General features: G+C 42.5%; 4 protein-coding genes and 1 long non-coding RNA gene across 5 annotated transcripts; 3 read left to right on the forward strand and 2 right to left on the reverse strand.

Moving 5' to 3' along the window:
• The first annotated feature begins 727 nt into the window (after positions 1–727).
• On the forward strand, positions 728–2,854 carry pdxp (pyridoxal (pyridoxine, vitamin B6) phosphatase). Its single transcript, XM_088375320.1, has 2 exons — positions 728–1,522; positions 1,761–2,854. Exons 1-2 carry the CDS (start codon positions 925–927, stop codon positions 2,096–2,098), a joined length of 936 nt encoding a protein of 311 aa, XP_088231446.1. The 5' UTR covers positions 728–924; the 3' UTR covers positions 2,099–2,854.
• A 48-nt stretch (positions 2,855–2,902) lies between these two features.
• kgd4 (alpha-ketoglutarate dehydrogenase subunit 4) lies at positions 2,903–4,827 on the reverse strand. The gene is made up of 5 exons (XM_088375322.1): positions 4,664–4,827; positions 4,318–4,473; positions 3,679–3,742; positions 3,348–3,550; positions 2,903–3,266 (listed from the first exon to the last, which is right to left on the reverse strand). The coding sequence occupies exons 2-5, from the start codon at positions 4,369–4,371 to the stop codon at positions 3,249–3,251; spliced, it is 339 nt and encodes a 112-aa protein (XP_088231448.1). The 5' UTR covers positions 4,372–4,473; positions 4,664–4,827; the 3' UTR covers positions 2,903–3,248.
• On the forward strand, positions 4,419–9,252 carry LOC148397748 (uncharacterized). The gene is made up of 2 exons (XR_015858499.1): positions 4,419–7,527; positions 7,659–9,252. It is a non-coding gene; the product is annotated as an uncharacterized LOC148397748 (long non-coding RNA).
• On the reverse strand, positions 5,301–7,931 carry LOC148397749 (betaine--homocysteine S-methyltransferase 1-like). Its single transcript, XM_088375319.1, has 8 exons — positions 7,772–7,931; positions 7,354–7,486; positions 7,106–7,218; positions 6,809–7,000; positions 6,585–6,732; positions 6,308–6,490; positions 5,864–6,092; positions 5,301–5,758 (listed from the first exon to the last, which is right to left on the reverse strand). The coding sequence occupies exons 1-8, from the start codon at positions 7,781–7,783 to the stop codon at positions 5,581–5,583; spliced, it is 1,188 nt and encodes a 395-aa protein (XP_088231445.1). The 5' UTR covers positions 7,784–7,931; the 3' UTR covers positions 5,301–5,580.
• Positions 9,253–11,945: 2,693 nt separating the features above from the next.
• LOC148397750 (LHFPL tetraspan subfamily member 2a protein-like) lies at positions 11,946–20,215 on the forward strand. The gene is made up of 3 exons (XM_088376618.1): positions 11,946–12,148; positions 18,399–18,973; positions 19,050–20,215. The coding sequence occupies exons 2-3, from the start codon at positions 18,577–18,579 to the stop codon at positions 19,304–19,306; spliced, it is 654 nt and encodes a 217-aa protein (XP_088232744.1). The 5' UTR covers positions 11,946–12,148; positions 18,399–18,576; the 3' UTR covers positions 19,307–20,215.
• Positions 20,216–20,325: the final 110 nt, after the last annotated feature.

Here is a 20,325-nt window from a genome sequence, read left to right on the forward strand (position 1 = left end):
AGTGTTTGTGTTAGAGGAGGGAAACTTTGAAAACAGCCAAGACAGCGGCTCTCCAGGACGGTAGTTGCCTACCCCTGATTTGAAGGATAAACTCCACACGTGTTTTGCTTTTTATTTTATTTTTTAATACACGGTTATCATTTATCAACATTTATATGACGATTAACTCAAGAATGTTAAAATGTGATTTGAAAAATTGTCTGTTCAGTTAATATAAGTCTTATTATGGCAACACAGAGAACGTGTAAACTCCACTCAGGAATACTTTAGCCGGGATTCGAACTCAGAATTTTGGCGTCGTTATGAACTTAATCCCGAATGATGGGGGGGATATAGCGCCATCTAACGGGGTAGAGTGTGTACCCCTAGTAAATGACTTTACAAGTGTAGGATATTGGCTTTAACTTAACCTACTTCATGAGTGAGTCTCAAAAATTTTTCTTTTTTTTTTGTTTCTATAAAATTATGGAGAAGAGCCATTCTCCACTAGTAGTTTGCATTTCTGCCACAACGTTCTGATTTGTGTTTGAATTTTAGCTATGTTCTCTTCTTACTCCAACCTCCGCCCACTGTACACATACCAAAAACGTGCATTTTTATTGCCCATCGGTGTAAATGTGAGTGTGACTGCATTTTTTTTTTCAGTGCTCATTTCGCTTTCTGTCGTAGTACGTTCTTGATTGGGCAAAGCGCCACTCTACTCCGATTGGTCAGAATTTGACCAAGTGGGCGTGGCACACGTCACGCTTCCTTCCTATCGCCGTAAGATGGTACGTAACACAGCAAAGGTCCTATCCGCAATGTGATTAAACAACGAACGGCCATGCTGCCGTATCCCTCGTCAAACGCATTATTATGGTCCAGCTTCTAACACAGCAACGCTTTAGGAGGTGAAACACGGAAGAGGCTGAGGACAACTCCGTCATGGCGGCTACAATTGGCCTCAAAGCCTGCCGGAAAATTCGCGGTGCGCAGATACGAGGTCTCCTGGAGGCGAAGGACTACATCCTGTTCGACTGCGACGGGGTCCTGTGGCACGGTGAGAAGGCCGTGGCGGGCGCGGCCCAGGTGGTCAACTCGCTCATGAGTCGGGGCAAAAACGTCGTGTTCGTCACCAACAACTCGACCAGGCCGCGCGAGAAGTACGTCCACAAATTCTACCGGCTGGGCTTTACTGCTGTCGCCCTGGAGCATATCTTCAGCTCGTCCTATTGCTCGGCCCTCTACCTGCGGGATGTGGCCAAGCTCCGTGGCCAGGTGTTCGTCGTTGGTTGCGACGGGCTCCGGGACGAGCTCCGGGAGGCGGGAATCCCTTGCGTGCAGGAGGTGGACGAGCCGGACGCCACCATTTACGATTGCGCCCTGGCCACGGACGTCAAGGCGGTGCTGGTGGGCCACGATGACAAACTGACTTTCCTCAAGCTGGCCAAGGCGTCGTGCTACCTGAAGGACCCGAACTGCTTGTTCCTGGCCACCGACAACGACCCCTGGCACCCGCTGTCGAGCGGAAGGATTTTGCCAGGTATGAAGGTGGTGCTCAGTCGCTCCGCTGAGGGTCATTGTGAGGCTTATACTATACTTTGCAACAACTAATTGAGGTTTCATTAAGTTGGAACCACCACAAGTCACAATTAGTGTGACTGGTGCAATGCAGTAGTTGTATTAGTTGCATCGGTCTTCAGTGTGGCTTAGTGAACTTCCACGATTCACACTCGATAGGGTCTAATGAGCCCTGCTATTTGGCTTTTGTTTCCTTATAGGTTCCGGGTCCCTCATGGCAGCCCTGGAGGTGGCATCGGGCCGCAAGGCCACAGTGATCGGCAAGCCAAGTCGCTACATGTTCGAGTGCATCTCCAGACAGTTCCCGGGCATGGACCCGGCCCAGTGCCTAATGGTGGGTGACCGCCTAGAGACTGACATGGTGTTCGGCTCAAACTGCGGCCTGGACACCATGCTCACCCTCACTGGGGTGTCCCAGATGGATGAGGCCCACCAGTACGGGAATAGTGAGGTGGACCAGAGCCTGGTGCCAGACTATGTGGTAGACACCATCGCTGATTTCTTGCCCGCATTTGAGGTGGAAGAGCAGAGCAATTGATCAGTGCAGTGCATGCTGCAAATCCTGAAAAACTAATTGACAACCCCTCCAAAGTGTGTGTCAATTCAAACTGATCTTCAATCGTCCCCCTAAAAATAAATGACTAATTTTTTATTAAAAGAAAGTCACCCAAATTAAATGTGCAGGCAGTAAAGACTCTCCTCAGAAACCCAGGCGATATTTAACTACAATGAACGAATGAATACTTGGACAAGTTAGAGAACTGTGTATATGTACTCGTCACCTACATTGAGAGAGCTTTTGGCACCATCCTGTGGCATCTAAGGGTATTTCAGGAAAGGCACAAAAATTGAGATTCTGCAAGTAACAGGATAGGTTGGAAAAAAATACATCATGTGAATTCTTGACTGAAGTACTTTAAGTTTAAGCATACCTCAATGTTAGTGTTGTGGCCATTTGTTGTTTTGTGGTTTCAATTGCACCCTCTCATTCACAAACCTGAGTGTTTAATAGTTTTTTTAAACAAGCAAACCTTTCATCGAAAGCACTAAAATCACAACAGCAAATTGTATATGGACAGCTTACATGTGCCAAGATTGTAATGTGTCTAATTTAATGGCTGCAATTCTGCCACTATTTGACAAATGATTTTTTATATATATATATATATATATATATATACACTCCGTGATAGGCTGTCACAGATGTGAATGATCATTTCACAATCGTGAATATTCAGTGTTAGCATAGAGAGCATGTTGGCAACAATAAAGACCTGCATTTATGCTAAATATATACCCGCTGCCTGTTTTGCATCTACATCACTCACACCAGACCACACCAGAATAGAATATTGCTTTATTGACTTGAACACAGCATTGATACAAACACCAAACATCTCAGTGTTGTTAAATGCCACACACGTTCGTCAACAGAAGAAAAAAAAAAAAAAAAGCAGCAGTGTGGTGCAATATGTCAATGCAAGAGAACATCCACTGTTCATCAGAATGTCCTTCAAAAGCTCATCAAAACAAACATCCTGAAAAATAAAAAAATATGTACATGAGAGGATTTGTAAAATATTTTATTCTACATTGCGTCGAGTTTTTTGTGCCAAGAAGAGAAAAGACATCAGGATGATGAGCTCCATAGATAAGTACTTTGGTTGCAGTCATTGTACTGGGACCCATCATTCTGGTCCACCACGCTATAACAACAAGAATACACAGTTACTTCAAATACAGTTCTGTAGTCATAACTGCTCATATTTAAGAACTTGCTAGTTCACCTGAATATAATCCATCTCTTCTACCACAAGTGGTCTGCGGCGGTACCTTGCAGGTAGCAGCTGAACCGATGCTAAGGTGTCAGGTGTGCCCGCGATGGGCGGCAGAGTTATGCGATTTGTTATTTGTGGCGGCGGCGGCGAGGCCGAACTGGGGCTGTTGGGTTGCGAGAAGTTGACTAATAAAGTTTTCAATGCTTCTTGGGCTGTAGGAGAGAAAAATAAGATGCGATGATTAGAAAATACATGAAACCAACAGTAAATCTGTTAAATAATTCATGTTTTGTGTTTTCTTTCAATTTCATATCTTGATAAAAGACGTGATTCCACTCACCATTGGGTTTCGGGATTTCTTGTCTGCTGGGAAACTTGATCATGGGCGCATGAGGCCGCACTACCTGAGGAGAGCAAAAACAGTCTATTTGAAGGATAGTACTGCTTAAAACAGTGATACTATTTATGAAATAAAATTATAGGACATTTCTAATTAGTGTCCTGTTGACCATTATTCAGGAATACATACAATATATTCAAAACGGGGAAAAAAAAGGAACATTTGTAAACGCACTTATTATTCATTATTACTTTATAAAGCCTGACTGACGCCACATTATTATTTAGGGGTAGATTCAAATCGAAAGGGAGTTAAAATTTGGCATGCTAACAGTCTTCTCGCGTACGCCTTTATGACACCTGACTGACAAGGGAATTGGATTTTTTACGCATATATAATTGAAATGCCCAAATGGGTTACTGGTTGCTGATTCATTGTGGAAGAAAAAATACATTTTGACGGCGAAAAACAAGGACACCAACAAGGGTACGAGCAGCTTTTGTCACCTCTCTCTCTGGACCTCCTCTCTGTGCTAATTCATCAAACATTCCCAAAAAACCTTCATTATCATTTATAAGTTTCAAACGAATATGACATGAAAAATCATCTGCACGTTAAGTTGTCAAATGGAGCCGTTACCTGAATAACTCTAGTGGTGGGAGCAGCCATTTTGGAGCTGACTTTGCTCCCCATGACGACCTCCGCACTTTTAGTTCCGGGTTTTAAAGCAATGGCGTTTCCTCTGCACGCCACAAGATGGTGCCGCCCACAACACGTAGTGATGTCCTGAGTGTGCTGACGAGCCCACAGTACACAAAGTAAACGATTAGCGTCACATGTTTACATACACAATTGGCGAGCCCTCAACCCACTACCACGTCGTTACCTATCATGCAAGTACCCTCTCAAGGTCAGTAAAAAAGCCAATATAATGCAGGCTTATGGGTTAGCTTCCTACCATTGACTCACGAAATTAAGTACGTACTTAAATCCTTTCGTAACCTTTTACTCCAGGAGAACAACCGTAAATATGCTAAATAGAACACACGACGTCCGGAATTGGTGAAGGATGTCAGTGTCTGATATCAGCGCCTGGATTAACTGAGGGAATGAGAAATCGAAGATCTCTGTGTCGTTTGTGTTTTTATATACACTCATCACGTGATATACATCGTCCAATAAGAAGCGGGGCAGAGCAGGCGCAAAGCTTGTCTACAGAAGGAGATAAGTGGCATTTATGGGCGCCGGAGCGGCGTGTAATTCTCATATAAAATGGCTTAATAAAAGTTGGGAAATGCTGAACTTTAAATGACAAAGTCAGGAGCTGCTGTAAAACCAAAATGTCATCATACACCAAGGACTACTTTTACTGCAATCTAAAAGTCTCCAAAATCTTGATATGTTCAATGGTGATTCTCCATAATGACTCTTGATCTACCTATTTATAAATCTAATCAATATGTTTCGATTTGTAAACATTTCTCTGTTCTTTTCAATAGATATCAATACATATTTGTAGTTGCATCATTATTTTAGGTTATATGTAAAGGGCTTGGTTGCAACTGCAGCTTGTACGGTATTTACGTATTTTTTTGTATGCCCACAAAGCAACAGTCAAGACACTGATTCACATTGTATGTTTATTTTACAAAGTGGTTCTGCGTGGAAAATCAAAGGCGCTGATCATAAAGGGGCCAGCTCCAAACTTGAGCTGCCACTGTGGCTTCACATGAACCCTACAGCAGTTGGCAATGAGCAGATGCACACAACAACGGCAGTTTCAAGCGAGGATCTGCCCCCCTGAGTAGTCAACAGAATGAAAACGCTGACATTTGCACACGTTTAGTCAACGACTGTTTACGTGAATCCCTGCTGTCAGGTCTGAGGCCGTCAATAGTACAATCAGTGGCTCTTTGATCGGTCAAACAGCTCCTTGAGCTGTTGCTTCGTGGTGGCTTCTTTCTGCTGCATGAGCGCAGCGTGGCCTTTGGTGACACCCCAGCTGTCCGGCTTGGACATGGAGGAACACAGTGGACGTCCAGAAGCCGGCTTCAGGTTCTCCCAGTAATCACGACGAGCTCTAAGTCATACAAAACATAGGAATAACATGAGCTGCAGCACATAGTATGTTGTAGAGTATGTTGGTAACATTTTACTGGCGTGAAGTGCAAACATTATGGATTACCTGGCTCTGACCCAGGGTTTGGTGTGCATTTCCAAACCGGCACCCCACATGCCGTGTTTCTCCGATCCAGCGGGCACGATTTTCCTCTCGGCCGCCAGCTCTTCTGCCACGGCCCTGATGTGGTACGGCTCAAACCCGCAGCAGCCGCCGATGAAGCGAATGCCGGCGTTGTAGGCCTCCCTGGCGTATTTGTGCATGTCCCATCGAGTCAGGATCCTGGGCTCCAGACCTAGACAAGGATTTCACAAATTGTAAAATTCCTATTGGAGTTTTGTTTTTTTCTGCCGTTGCAGCCCTTACATTCTGTATGAGTCATAATTGATTTTTTAATTGATGAGCAATAAAAATGTCATTATTTGACCCTAATATTTAATCCTTTTTATATTACGTGTTACATTAAAAATTGAGTGTATTTGTGTGTGTGTATGTACAGGATGTTATTACCAAAGGGGAATTCTGGCAAGTCAATGAATCCCTGGCAGTTGCAGTCGGGGGTGTGGTAGGCCAGAGGCTGCACCATGTAGTGAGCCTTCAGGCCGGCTTTCTCCACAGCCACCTTCATCATCTTGACAGCCTCCACACAGGTCAGTGGGTCAAAGTGGCAGTTAACACCCACAATCTGGGCACCTGTGCAAGAAGACACCAAATTTGTAGCTGTGACTTGTAGTCACCACAAAAGCGTTACTATATAGTAATCATTTGTGTTTGGTGTGCAACCAACCAGCTTTGACCAGCCTGACAGCACACTCTCCAGGTGAGACGCCGTGCATGTCGCCTTCCGGCCCGATGCACAGAGAAGCAGCCACGGGCTTCCCCGTCGCCTTCAGCACCTCCACCGCCCACACGGCCTCCTCAACGTGCTCAAAGTACTGCAGGATGGGCAAACGTCACTGTGAGACAATGAAAACGGACTATTCGCATGCAGAACCGAGGATTGGCATCTACCTCAGCAATCAGGAAGTCCACGTTTTTCTTGATGAAAACGTCCAGTTGCCTCTTGAAAATGGCCTTCACGTCTGCCTCGCTCTTACAGCTCAGGTAAGACGGCGTCTGAGACACACCTCCCGCCACCAAGGCGTCGCCCTCGTTGGCCACCTCACGGGCCAGATCGCAGGCAGCCTCGTTGATTTGGGCGCCCTTTGCGATAAAACCGACTTGGTTAACGATGGCATGTTAAAAAATCGAGTTACTCCCGATGCAGTTACAGGAGTGAACGTGCCACATTGGCTTTATTGAACATACGGTGTAGGTCTGCTTATTGCCCCTGTTCTCCAGCTTGTCATCACTGGCGTAGAAAGTGAAGGTCTGCATGACATTGGACCCTGCCCTCAAGAACTCCCTGTGCAGCTGGCGCACTGGAGAAGAAAACACAATTGCATTACAAGCAGTTCACAAAAAGTAACACAATCACTAAAACTAAAGTACACACGCAAAAAAAGGAGCTGTATTGATTCCATTATTTTTGAAGTCATTTGATTCCTGGTCTTCACCTGCTTCGGGGTTCTCGGCGGCAGCCTCAGGGGTCCAAGGGCCCGCCTTCACGTAGCCTCTCTTTTCCAGGGCAAACACAAAGCCGCCATCGCCAATCACCACCTCCCCGGCGTTGAGACGCTCCAAGATTCCCTGAGAGAAGGAAACAAAGGATGGATGTCAATTTAGGAATGGTAATAAACATCCACACACAGACCCAGTGAGGCTGAATTTGAGCCACAAAGGTCAAAGTTTTGCATTGCAAGCAGCATTTGACCGCAAAAGTGATACTTGGAATGATTTCTGATGCATTCCTGTGCACTAGAGCCAGACACTTGTATATTCATCTAAAGTTTCTCTGTGGAGGCCTGAATCAGCAAAAGTAGCTTTTGACCTCAACTCCAGTGCAAAACTGCTCCATGCAATTCCACTGCTTACCTTTGGTGCCATATTCCCGGAGCTGCGTGGACCCCTGACTGCTCAGACTTTGACAGGTTGAAAGAGACATTAAAAAAGGTCAGAGCACTTCTTTAAATCCATTGCAAGCAGGGGGAGCGGTCTAAGCCAGAGACTCTCTGATTGGCAAACACAAGTTACACAACTGTCCACCCCCCTCACCTTTCCAGATGAATGAGTGTTGTGTTGTCGACGCACATTTGCTAGTTTAGTCCGGATGAATTCTACTACTTATTTTGTTTGTGTTTCTCGGTTTAAGTGTGAGTGTTGCCGACTAGACAGAAAAGATACACGAAACTTTACTAAGAAATCTTTCTCACAATTGATTCAATGCTAATAGGCAATACGAAGGACATTCATGTAGAACATTAAACTTGGGGGGGAAATCATTAAACCCGGAGTGTTTAGATAGACTTTAATGTGTTATGTAATGTTATACGACTGCATGAACTGATCTTTATTGTGATCCAAAATTATTTTTTCTGTGGAAAAAAAACCCCCAAAAGCTATCGAACACACACAATTGCAGCAAAATACTTTAATGAGTCTAGCAGGCCTCTGGATGAGTAACGGCGGCTTTGGATCTAGCCTTGATGTAGCCCTGCTTCTCAAGGGCCATCACAAAGCTTCCATCAGTACCTCGCCCGAGTTCAGACGCTGGATGATCCCCTGTGTGAACACAAAGGATATCCTTGAGCTGCCAGTTTTTTGGCTGGCAACCAGTCCAGGGTGCACCCAGTCTCTTGTCCAACCCCTCCAGACCTAGAATATCGAAAATGGATGGACCCGTGGCTTCTAATAGCTTCATGAGGAATTTTGTATGTTTTAGCAAGGAAATTCTGCACCTCTTGCAGTTTTGTAAACAAGGCTGAACAAATACCGCACATCGATGCAGACGATGTTTACAAGTGCTTTCAGAACAGAAAAAAGGCTGAGGCACTTGGTCCAAAGGTACAATGATAAAAGAGGCTCACTTATGCCGAGAGCTTTTGCAATAGTGCAGCCGAACAATCGAACAAGACACAAATGCTGGATCGTACTTTAAGTTTACCGTAGCTCTTAAAAAGTATCAGAATTTAATTTTGGTTTAGAGCTCAACCATATTTAGCTGCCAGAGAGAAGATCGAAATATTAGGCACCCCTCCTAGGGTTGTGCACTTCCAGACTAGATGGGTAGAAAAAACCAAAACAATCAAAACAAATGCTGACCTTCTTGACAGGTGCCATTTCTTTGTCCAGTTGCAAAAATAGCAAACCCAAGTCCTACTGGAGTGCAATTCTTCTCCACGTTTTATACCTGTGAGGTATGATGGGAGGATTTTGTGTCCATGCCAGTGTCTTATTGCCATCATGCCAATTGATAAAGTCATTAAAAAGTGTTGACACCCACAAGGACATTCACGGAGACCTTTCAAAGCGTCCGTAATTCATCTTTTAAATTAAATAAAGTTAATGAACTGCAACTACAACTCTGTGTTTTCCTGCAATTGCTCCAAATAGTAAAGCTTCATCTAAATTTTGCAATTAGGCCAAAGGTGCTTGGCCGAGTAAAGTCACAGCAGAGGCAAGCAAGGCAACACTTTCTGACACTTGAAAGGTTTGGCGACACTTTAACACTCTTGCTGTAGATCATTATTTATTTTTCAGTTAACTGGTTACACCTTCCTGTGCTTAGATGCAAGTGTAAACATACACACACCAGATATGGTTTATTGACCTTCAGCAGAAAGCTGTCAGTTCTGGGTCAATCCAGTTTGAGAGAGATTAGCAGTATACCTCCTCCCCGAAGTTTATCAACATGGTCAAAGTGCAGAAAAAAAGGTGAATTTCGTCAGTAGGGTTTAAATGCATCACATAAATGACCTGACTGGACTACAATGCATCTCAAAACTAAGAAATTTGAAAATATCGAATCACTACGAGCAAAAGCCAATTTTGGGAAAAGAAATCTTGGTCCATTTCTTTTACACCAACAAAAAATCAGTATTGATTCATTGAGAATCAAAAGAATACATCTTCAAAAATATTCTATGGCTTTATTTTTGTTAAATCTTGAGCTGTATTAAGCTGAGCAGTACTGAATGACATTTTCGAGTTGTCACTGGCTGTGACTAGAAAGGGACGAAGCCAAACAGTTCGAAAGGGGCAAAAGAGTCAAGCTGAAACAAGATTTTTTGACCATGTGACCATGACAGGAAAGTGGGACGAGTCTGGGTTCAAGTTGGGTTTAAAAAAAACAAGCAAAAAAAAAAAAAGTTGTTTGAGCCATGTAACATGGATGTATGCAAACAAGAGTTAAAGACTGCATGGAAACACATTTAACAAGCTGATAAAGTTGTGGTTAAATTTTTACTCCCCAATGATAACTTTCAGACTTTTGGCTTGTCATACGATATCCGCAAAACGCATGCAGTAGTTAGGCAAGCAAACAAACAAATCATTCTTGTCAAAATGTATATATATATGTATGTATGTATGTATGTATGTATGTATGTATGTATGTATGTATGTATGTATGTATGTTTGTATGTATGTATGTATGTATGTATGTAATTTATTTATTTATTTATTTATTTATTTATTTATTTATTCATTCATTCATTCATTCATTCATTCATTCATTCATTCATTCATTCATTCATTCATTCATTTATTCATTTATTTATTTATTTATTTAGTGGGCTAAATATTTTCGACATCCAACCGAACCGGAGGGCACCAACGTACACCAACTCAGATGAGCCACAGGAGGGCGCCCTAGAACAATTGTCAATACGTACATGCTGTAGCTTCTCCAGCGATGCGGATGCCTTAGAAATGAGCCAATTTGGGGAAAAGGGCTGTATTAAAAATGTTTTAAACAAAGTAGAAGTCGTCGGTTTTTTTTTCTTTTTAATCATCTAATATCTCTGAAAAATTATATCTTGGACTTCTTTTCTTGACGTAGTTTGTGTTAGGAGTATTTGTCTCCGTCTCCTAGCAACCGCCAGGAATCTCTTCCCAGCACAAGTCAAGAAGTGACCTGCGTGTCCGCGTTTATTTATCTTGGCACGCCGAGCAGTGGATACAAGTTGCGCTTCGCACAGGATGAGTCACGCCGTTGATGCCGCAATCTTTTGTGAATGCTATGTTGACATTAATGGAAGACGCCGCTTACATAAATAAAAACTTTGTAAGCGAATGGTAGAAATATGTGTGTGTGGTCCAACTTTGTGCTTAGTGTTTGATGACCATATACAGTAAGGACATGTCTACTGTGTCCGTGTGTGGAATACAGTTGAGACACATCTAGATATTTTATTTGCAAGGCTGTCACAATGCTGTATTTCACTTTTTTATTGAGCAGATTCACAATAAAAGAATGCTCAGATTCTTTGCTATGTGCTTTAATGACATACAGTATGAGTGACAAGTTCATCTAGCAGTCTCTGTCTCTCTGTCTCTTTCTTTCTTTCCCCAATGTACAGCTTCTCAAGAAACTCTAACATAATTTATGTACGTATAATTGAAGGCCAAGTCGATAAACACATGTTTATCTCTCAGCACCATCCACCGCAAATGGCATCATGGCGCAGCGGAACTTCCTCCCTCTCTTTTTTTTTTTTTTAACCAGCAAAGTTATGTTTCCCACTGAGTCTTCTTCACTCATGTCCACACACTCGCACACCTCACACAGAGTTCTCAGGAAGCAAAATATGTGTTGTTGGAGAAAGAGGAAGCCTTAAAAGATGTCCAAATTACATAAAGGGTGGATGTCCACGTATTTTGCATGTGGTTTGTGGTGATGAAGTGGAACGAAAATATGCAGAAGCTGATGTTAAAGTATATGATTTTGTGCATCTTATCAGAAAAAGTGCGCATGTAAAAGTGCACGTTCTCTGTGTAATGACATGCAAAAACCAACATATGAGTATCTTTTCGATCCACCCTTTTGAGAGAAAAAAACAGAAGTTAAATGCCTTGTTTTGAGCTTTCATAAGTGCCGACTTTATTTATAAAGCACTTAAAAATGTAGTTTGACCTCATTACAAATATATAAAACAATAAAGCGGAAATATTAAATATTATGGAAATACAGAAACAAAATTTAATAATTGTTTTTGACTTGAGGGAGGGGGCTGACGTCATCACATAGAAGGAGGAGGAGGAAGGAGGAAAAGGAGGAGGCGAGGCACTTCCCTAAGAAGAGAAGAGAGACTTGAGTGAATGAAGCCTGACTCCCACCGGGAGACGTTTCTCCTAGCCAAAACAACACAACGTCTCCTTTTTTGTGCACGTGTTTCTTTTTAACTTTTTTTTTTGCAACGCTCGCGTGGAGGACTCTGGCGCCAGCTTCTCGTGTGCTTTTGCCTTCAACAGGTATGGAAGCATGTTTGTATCTCTGTTCAAGTAGCGTTTGTTTAGATTTAATTAGGGAAAAGCTCAAAGGTGGAACGACTTTTATTGTATTGACAAGCCCTCTTCCAACTGTACTGTATCCCAAAGGTAGGCTCTAAATAGAAGTGGAAAAAGTTGCAACTTATCTGCTGCCATCAAATCATTGTGGTATTTTCTATTGTGCAAGATGGCAGGTATCATGAATGGAAAAAAGTGATTGCATTAATCATGACATGTATGTTGCGTGAGCATGTGCATGAGGTCTTCTTTTTTTTTTTTTTTTTTTTTTAACTCTGGCAGTGGTTCTCAAACCAAAATGACTAACATTACAGTAGAGTAGTAGGCCAAGGTGTTAATTAAAAATCGTATAAAAAGCATATATAATATTCTCAAAAAGCCACTGTAAATTATGTACTTTGAAAAACACTTTTTTTTAAATGTAGGACGATAACAATTTAATTCAAATATATCACATGTAAAAGTTAAATCAAAATTATAGCTAAATAGGCGAGCTGCGCCGTTGTGGGAGTGGTTACACCCAACTTGAATCATGCCAATCAAAGTGGTTTGCTGTTTACAAAAATAGCGCCCTAATTTTTCTTAGACTGCACAATCAATTAATCGTCTAAAAGAGCTGATGAACTTATCGTCAATTTTTTTTTAGCTAATTCTATGTCTTAAGAGCGATATAAATAAATCTGATGTGACTTAACGTCGGTGATGTCCAAAGGCAAATGAAAATGTTGGTTAAATTCCAAGCTGGATTCCCTCAAGTGCTTTAGACTTGCGGAGGTTCCACTTTTCAACTCAAATTGATGTTTTGCATGTTGCCCTTCAAAGCTCCTTAAGCCTGTTTTTATTTGATTTTCCTTCACACATTTGTGCATGGCACACTATCTACAGGTGTCCCCCTCCTCCTTTTTCCTCCTTTTCCTTTTCTACCAGTTCCATGTCCTTGAGGGCCGCTTACCAATGCCACCCAATGAGCCGTGCTTGTTGCAAAGGAAAGCACTACTACATCTCAAAACGAAACAAAACCAGGAAAGCGCTTTGTGTTTGTTCTTGCTTAGTTCAAGTGCAAGCTACTATTTCCAAATGACTACATTAGGAAATCCCCTCTCACTCTCACAAGCTTAATTTAGGTTTTGTGTTAGGGTAGTTGGTTGTGTTTGTAGTTAGTTTTGGAAGTGTGTGAATCAAAAGTATTTTCTATTTTTTTTTTTTTTAGAAAGACCAGGCTGGGTCATTCCTGCCTTTGTGTTTGAGAAATGTGAGGGTCACTGAGTGGGCTTTGTTTGTGACAAAGTGTGAGGGTGGGGGGGCACTGCCAAGTCCCCGCTAGTATCGAGGGGGCCGGCCCGCTGCACCCGGTGAAAAGGTTAAAGGTTGCGGCGCCTCATCTTTGAGGATGAAGGGGAGCATTCTGGGCCCGCGGTGGTGTGTCTAAGACTGTGTCTCAGAGCGGCCTTTGTTGGGCTGAGAGTGGCACCAGATCAGGAGCCTCGCTTTAATTCACACACCCGCATGTGCATGCTAATGATGTGTGGGAATGTCTTTTCAAATGACCTTACACACCGACACAGAAATTCCCGACCAATCTGAGAATTGGTCTGAGAACAGGCAGGACGATTCAATGCTCTTCAAGCAGATGATAGAAGGTTTGGTTAATGTCTACGTCCATCTGTTGCCATTCAGTCATCGGATGTACACACTAAGAGTAAATTGAGGTGAAATCTCAATTATAATGTGTTTGGTGGTGTGCTGTAAGATTTTTTTCTAACAAATTTATACACCCTGAAAGAATCACTGTTATCAAACGCTGCAAAAGTTTAACGACATAATTTAGCTAGTCATGAGTGGAAAAGTGCAACGGTGTTATTCGGAACTCACAGTCTAGCCAAAATCGGAACGGCTTTCTTCAAGGCACATTTTATGGCATACTGTGGCTAGCACAAATTGTTTTACTTGGTTGTGCAATTTCACACTTAACTGATAGTCAAGCGCCTCAGAGAGTTTGTTTGTAGACAAGCAGTGAATATGTCAGTTCTCTGTATGGCAGTGTTAACATGTGACATTTGTCATGCTTGCCTTAAATGTCTTGAATGATAATGCAAGACAACCTCAAAGGGCTAGACATCATAAACCACCTATTGTCTTCTTTACAATATGTTCCATGCAAAACATTATTCAGATTTATTATTATTATTATTATATGATTGTGTTTATGGAATATGAATTAAGATGCAAAGTCCACTTGTTTTTATCCATCTCACTGAAAATGACATCAGTTAACCAGGGCTGTGATTATGACCAATCACGGCTCACCTGAGTTTGATCATGTGACATTTGTGATTGGTTGTTACCTGAGCCCTGAGCAACACTTTTTTGCGACTAATCTGCAGCCATGTTTCGTTGTTTTTTGCAGTGTATAGATAATATATGCCTGAGTATTGTTATATTTTTGGTTTACATGTGTTGCTGCACCATTTGTGTTCATATACAGTGGTTTAAGTTTGGTAACTACTGTGATATGTTGATGCTCTTCCACAACCAACCAAAAATGATCTGAGTACCTTTTAGATACACTAATGAAGTCAACATTTGAGATTGTTTAGGTTGCTCAGTGGCATTTGAAACCTACCATTTGGTCCACATGTATGGTTAGTTATGTTTTATATCAGAAGAGAGTTTACTTTCCCTTGCTTGTGCTTTGGTTGATTTTGTAAAGATGATCTGTGATGACTGTTCCCTATTGAGTTATCACTGCAGGGCATAGGTGTCCTTTTCCTCCGAATGTTGCAGCTTGTCTGCTGCCCCGCCGTGCCAAAACACGTCGTCTCATTCGGGCCCAAAGAATGTAGTCGTTGCTCTTACAGCTAATAGGAAACCGATTCACAAACAGAGCTCACATTGTATTGTTGTGTTTGATTCAGCTGACCTCTCTCGTATATCAACGATAAGGAAAAGACTGCAAACATTTGGAGAGATTCGTAGGGATGTCTCTTCTGATTTGAAGAAAAGCAGGACAAATAACATAAAATGCTGTTCTTGATGGAAAGAATGTTTGTTTTTGAAGAGATCTCGTTATAAAAACTGAAATCTCTTACTCTGCTGCTTTTCAAAGTCTCTAGACGTTTCTAATGTCACCACAAAAAGTTAATTGCTCGTTATAACACCAAAACCAATCCTTCGAGGCAGCTTCAACAGACAGAGAAGTCGAGTGACATGATTCAATTAAAATGGATTCAAATATAAGAAAATTTGAAGGAACAGTTTTTTGCCTTGAAGCTTTTCAGTGCTCAATTTCAAGAATTTTGCCCCTTACCCTAGCGCTCCAAATTTTAAGGTCAGTCTGACCTCATAACTGGCTACGACCATGATGAACTTGGCAGGGTAGTGTCCATTTAACAACTATTTTCTGGAAGTAAATTGCCTGTTGTGCAACAAAACCGCACGATGTTTCAAATTACACATTTTTTAAAAACAAAGAGGAAACAGCTCCTGGTGTCTTGTTTGAGTAGCTGTGTGTCAGTGATGTAAGATGGTGGGTGACGCAGCCTCTGGTGTGGTTTTGGTTTGTGGCTATTGGGCCCAGATGGAGGACGGGTGGCGGCATAGTGACCAGCTTTGCTTTGAGCACGCCTCTTTTCTAAAAGTGGACAAACATTTTGGTATTTCACCATCACTAAAATCATTTTTACAACGTTAGGGGAAGCAGCGTAATTCTCTATTTTTTCCCATCAGGGTTAGGGTATTATTTTTAATTATTATTTATTAATTTGAATTAATTTTAGGGTTAGGTTATTATTTTTTTTCTAATTATTTTCATTATTTATTAATTTGAATTCATTTTAAATCTTGGCATCCATGGCTCAGCAGATTGGTTGTTGAGCACACATCTAAAGATTTTTGAACGCAAACAGGTTTAATTGATACGATTGAATTCTGAGCAGATTTGGCAGGAAAACTATTGTTAAATAATTAAAATGTCTTGTGCATGAAAATTAATTCAGTTCTTAAAGATTAAATATTAAAAGTAACACCTGCACAATTTAAGGAGACCCAGGACAAGAGCTATCTCAAAAAGGCTGCCTTTACAAAAATGACAATGCTCAATTTTAATTGGCCCAGACACTTGACTCAAACAATGGTAGTTTGCAGTGGCGTAAAACCAGAATGCTTCACTCGGACAGCTGTTTCTAATCCACCGCTCAGCACAATATTCAAACATACCCCGTTATGAGTTCACCGCTGCAAACAATAAACATTACCTTAGATTAGTAAGAGCAATAAAAAGTGCTACAACAATTTGCAGCAATTAGTGACGCAGCTTCTTTGTATTGGATCTCATTAGTGCAGATCTGTTTGTGGCTAACTGTAAAAGTCAGCTACTGGTATTCTTGAGGTTCACCCAAAAGTAGCTCTAGACAAAAAGGTGCTATCTTAAATCCCAACGCAAAACACCCGTATCCTGAAACATTGCTAATCTGCAGTGATATTAGTCGCTCTTTGCGGAGGATAAAGAATACATGCTCCACTGTTTCTCTTTGAATATCTGTACACCGATGCTATACCTATCTATGGACTGTTGTCAGCATTATACAGAACTACAGGAAAATATGATCCTGTTGTTGTAGAGTCCACCAGAGCAGGTTTGTTTCTCAAAGCAATGTTCATGTTGGACCGCTGACTGCCGCCTGCCGTGAGGGCGTCGGAGGCCTTCGGAGCACGTGTGTGATCTTGTGCGTTCAAGTCAAGACTTGCGTCTCTGCGGGAGTGTGAGAACGTCCCGCAATCCATCTCGAAAGGTATCAAGTGTTTTTATCGGCCTGCGTCGGGGGAAAGATGGTGCGTTCGCACACTCAGCAAAAATACAACTCTAGAGATGTGCTGGAATGATGATGATAGGAATGTCTAACTGCTACTTAAAGGTGTGTTTAAGTTTCATCCAGCTGTCTAAAGTGGCAAAGCTGCTCATTTGCGGTCACGGTAGTCTTTTAGTACGATATTTATAAGCACCTCGGAAACATTTGTGGCTTCATCCACTAGGGTGGCTAAAACAAAAGTCAAAGCAAACAAACAAAAGTAAACAAGTCGTGAAGGCAAACCCTGCTGTTTAGGCGGGACGCACAGGCCCGACTGCCCGCCCGGCCGGCCTCCGTGTTGTCATCAAGTATTGAGTTGATTGCTACTGTGTTGAACCACACACTATGACAAAGTCCGCCAAGGCTTGTTAGAACCAGAATAGAAGATGGAATGGCTTTAAACATCAGCACAACCTTGACAACCTTAGCTTGGGAGATAATCACTATGCAAAATGTGCATACAAAAAAAAAAAAAAAAAATACTAAACTTTTGTTTGTCATACTTGCTCCAGAGATGTTGTCATGCCCGCAGTTTTCTTATGTTACGGTCAGGCTCAGATAAACGTGAGAAGATTCTTCATGTTGTGGCTTTGAAATGTCAGCTATGCTTTTCCTTCATGTGTCTGTGATAATATCAGAAAAATGCAAAACATCAATAGTGGCATCCAAGCAACCTACACGAAAGTCAGTTTGTCAGATTACAGCAATAAAACCAACAAAATGTTAGCCTATCTAAACACACACATGCATATATGTGTGTGTGTATACACAGTATAAATAAGGCCGACCAAATAAAATCCAAAATTAAATCCAGTTCAAAATCATTCGACTACATTACAACGTTGATTTGAATTTGATTAATTGTTCACACCTACTTGTGAACAACAAAGGGCTTTTTTTAATTTTATTTTTTATAGAGATAAGATCATGAAATGTTCCCAATAAAATCTCGCCCGATTGCAAATCGAATTCTGAATTACCGTTAACCTTGATGTCCTGTGTCGACTTGCCGCTTGTGACTGATGTCACGCCGTGTGGAATGCCGTGGGGGGGGGGGGGGTCCGAAACCGCCCAACTCCGGCTATTGATGATGTCAAGTCAACGAAAGTGTGTGAGTAATACGACGGCAGGATGGTGCTGGTTTACGCGCGAACGTGATTCATCAAGTCAGCGGACATCTGGAAGTGCTGCTCGCAGCTGGCCCTGGGAGCCAAGTTTGTGGGAATATCGCGCCCCATTCAGAGTCTCGTATGAAAATGTCGCCGGTTTCAAACACAAGAAAAGACGGATGAATCACAGAGGTCCCGGAATGCGTTTGTTTACGTCTGTGACTCCCACTCGACTTAACCTCTGTGCTCTTTTTGTAGGTGTGAGTTCCTGAAAGCGCCATGGAGGAGGGAAGCTGCTTTGGTTCATTATAGGCTGCTCACAAGTTGATCTCTGCTTTGAGGACAATCCAAATACAACATATACATTTCCAGGAAAAGAACATCACAGTCAGGAACTGTACAAGAGCTCACCAAGTTTGATTCCAAGAGCGCAACCATGTGCCATGTGATTGTAACGTGTCGCTCCATGCTCTGGACGCTGCTCAGTATCGTCACGGCCTTCGCCGAGCTCATCGCTTTCATGAGCCCCGATTGGCTGTTGGGATTTCCTCGCTCCGATTCCGACGTGAACTCGAGCGAGTATCGGCCCTCTCTGGGTCTCTACGCCCGCTGCCTGCGCCTCGACACCCGGGGACGAGGGGTGAGCTGCGGGCCGTACGCTGGCTCCTTCGCCGAGGTGGCCAGCGGGTTCTGGCAGGCGGCCATGTTGTTTCTGGCCGCGGGGATATTGGTGCTCACCGTGGTAGCCTGCGTGTCCATCTTCAGTATGTGCTTCCAAAGCATTCTTAGGAAAAGCATCTTCAACATCTGCGGTCTGATGCAGGCCATTGCAGGTAGGTGAGGTTTGGAGCAAGATCTTCTGCCTCCACACTCGACTGACCTCCCTCCCCCTGTGTCCTCCCTCCCCAGGACTCTTGCTCCTGGTGGGCCTCATGCTCTACCCCGCCGGCTGGGGCTCCGAGAAGGTCATTAGCTACTGCGGCGCCGAGGCTTCCCCCTTCAGGCCGGCTCTGTGCTCCCTCGGGTGGGCCTTTTACGCGGCCATCGGGGGAACCCTGGCGACCTTTCTGTGCGCCGTTTTGTCGGCGCAGGCTGAGATCGCCACCTCCAGCGACAAGGTGCAGGAGGAGATAGATGAGGGCAAGAGTCTCATCTGCGTGCTGTGACATCGCAGTCGTCCCGACGGAAGGGAGCATGGACTCATTGAGATTAGGATCTGGAGGTGATGTATTTTTTTTTTTAAATGGTTGTTTTGCTACCTTAATAACCCCTGGTTAAGTTGAGAAAAAGACTTTTGCGCATTTGCTGGCAAAGTGCATACCACTGAATCAGCACAATCGAACAGAAGCAATACAAAAAACCAGTCAATCCAAGGTAACCACTTTTCATCCAAATTAGCCCCTAAAAATATATGACGTATCTCACAAAATTCAGAGCAACAGGCTGTCTATTGAACAATATTAGACGTGAAGAGTGATTTTGCGCCCTCTAGTGGTAAACATGATGAAATAAACAGAAACGTCCACACATGTTTGAGGATTTTCACTCGGGTCACTTGCCAATTGCCAACACACGAAATGTGAACTCAAATCTAAACTGTGAAGTGTGTGTGCGACTAATAATGTTTTGGATGAAACTGTAATTAATGTGAATATTAATATTGTGGTTGTATTTACAGTGGTTGCAGTATCATAATGGATTTTAATTGGATCCCATTATGCAGGTGTACCTAATGTAGTGGCTGCAGAATAAACAGATTGAACAATAAATACAGACCGCTAAAGAGTAACCAATGGCTGTCCTCTAAAATGGATTACATCATTGTACAAGTAATCTTCTTTCCAACTATAAACATGAGAAGTGTTAATGTGGGATTTTTTTCTGAGAGTGAGCAGATGAGTGGGACATTATGAGTCAATGGGATGTTTTTGTTACGTTAACAAAAGTATTATTGTTTTGGCAAATGAATTGGTAATGTTAGTGTGGAGGGATACCGTTTGTATGCTTTTCAACACGAGTATATTCTTGATGGAAATTGACATATTGAGATTAAAGTATGATTGTGTGTTTAAAAACTGGTTTGCATTGGAATACATTTTTGTAAATATTGTTTAGATTTCTGTAATGGGACGACCCCCCAAAAAAACCTCTTTGCAGTCAGTGTGCAGCTTGGATAATTAAATGC

The sequence above is a fragment of the Syngnathus floridae genome, chromosome 5 (genome assembly GCF_059516105.1).
Source record: "Syngnathus floridae isolate MCC-2025c chromosome 5, RoL_Sflo_1.0, whole genome shotgun sequence".
In the NCBI taxonomy this organism is placed as follows: Eukaryota; Metazoa; Chordata; class Actinopteri; order Syngnathiformes; family Syngnathidae; genus Syngnathus; species Syngnathus floridae.

Coding starts and splice junctions, on each gene's coding strand:
- kgd4 (XM_088375322.1), bottom strand. CDS start 4,371: ATGGGGAGCAAAGTCAGCTCCAAAATGGCTGCTCCCACCACTAGAGTT. Junction 3,743..4,317: donor CCACCACTAGAGTTATTCAG/GTAACGGCTCCA, acceptor TGCTCTCCTCAG/GTAGTGCGGCCTCATGCGCC. Junction 3,551..3,678: donor AGAAATCCCGAAACCCAATG/GTGAGTGGAATC, acceptor TCTCTCCTACAG/CCCAAGAAGCATTGAAAACT.
- LOC148397750 (XM_088376618.1), top strand. CDS start 18,577: ATGTGCCATGTGATTGTAACGTGTCGCTCCATGCTCTGGACGCTGCTC. Junction 18,974..19,049: donor TCTGATGCAGGCCATTGCAG/GTAGGTGAGGTT, acceptor CTCCCTCCCCAG/GACTCTTGCTCCTGGTGGGC.
- LOC148397749 (XM_088375319.1), bottom strand. Junction 7,001..7,105: donor GCAATAAGCAGACCTACACC/GTATGTTCAATA, acceptor TTTATCGCAAAG/GGCGCCCAAATCAACGAGGC. Junction 5,759..5,863: donor AAACCCTGGGTCAGAGCCAG/GTAATCCATAAT, acceptor TGTATGACTTAG/AGCTCGTCGTGATTACTGGG.
- pdxp (XM_088375320.1), top strand. CDS start 925: ATGGCGGCTACAATTGGCCTCAAAGCCTGCCGGAAAATTCGCGGTGCG. Junction 1,523..1,760: donor GAGCGGAAGGATTTTGCCAG/GTATGAAGGTGG, acceptor GTTTCCTTATAG/GTTCCGGGTCCCTCATGGCA.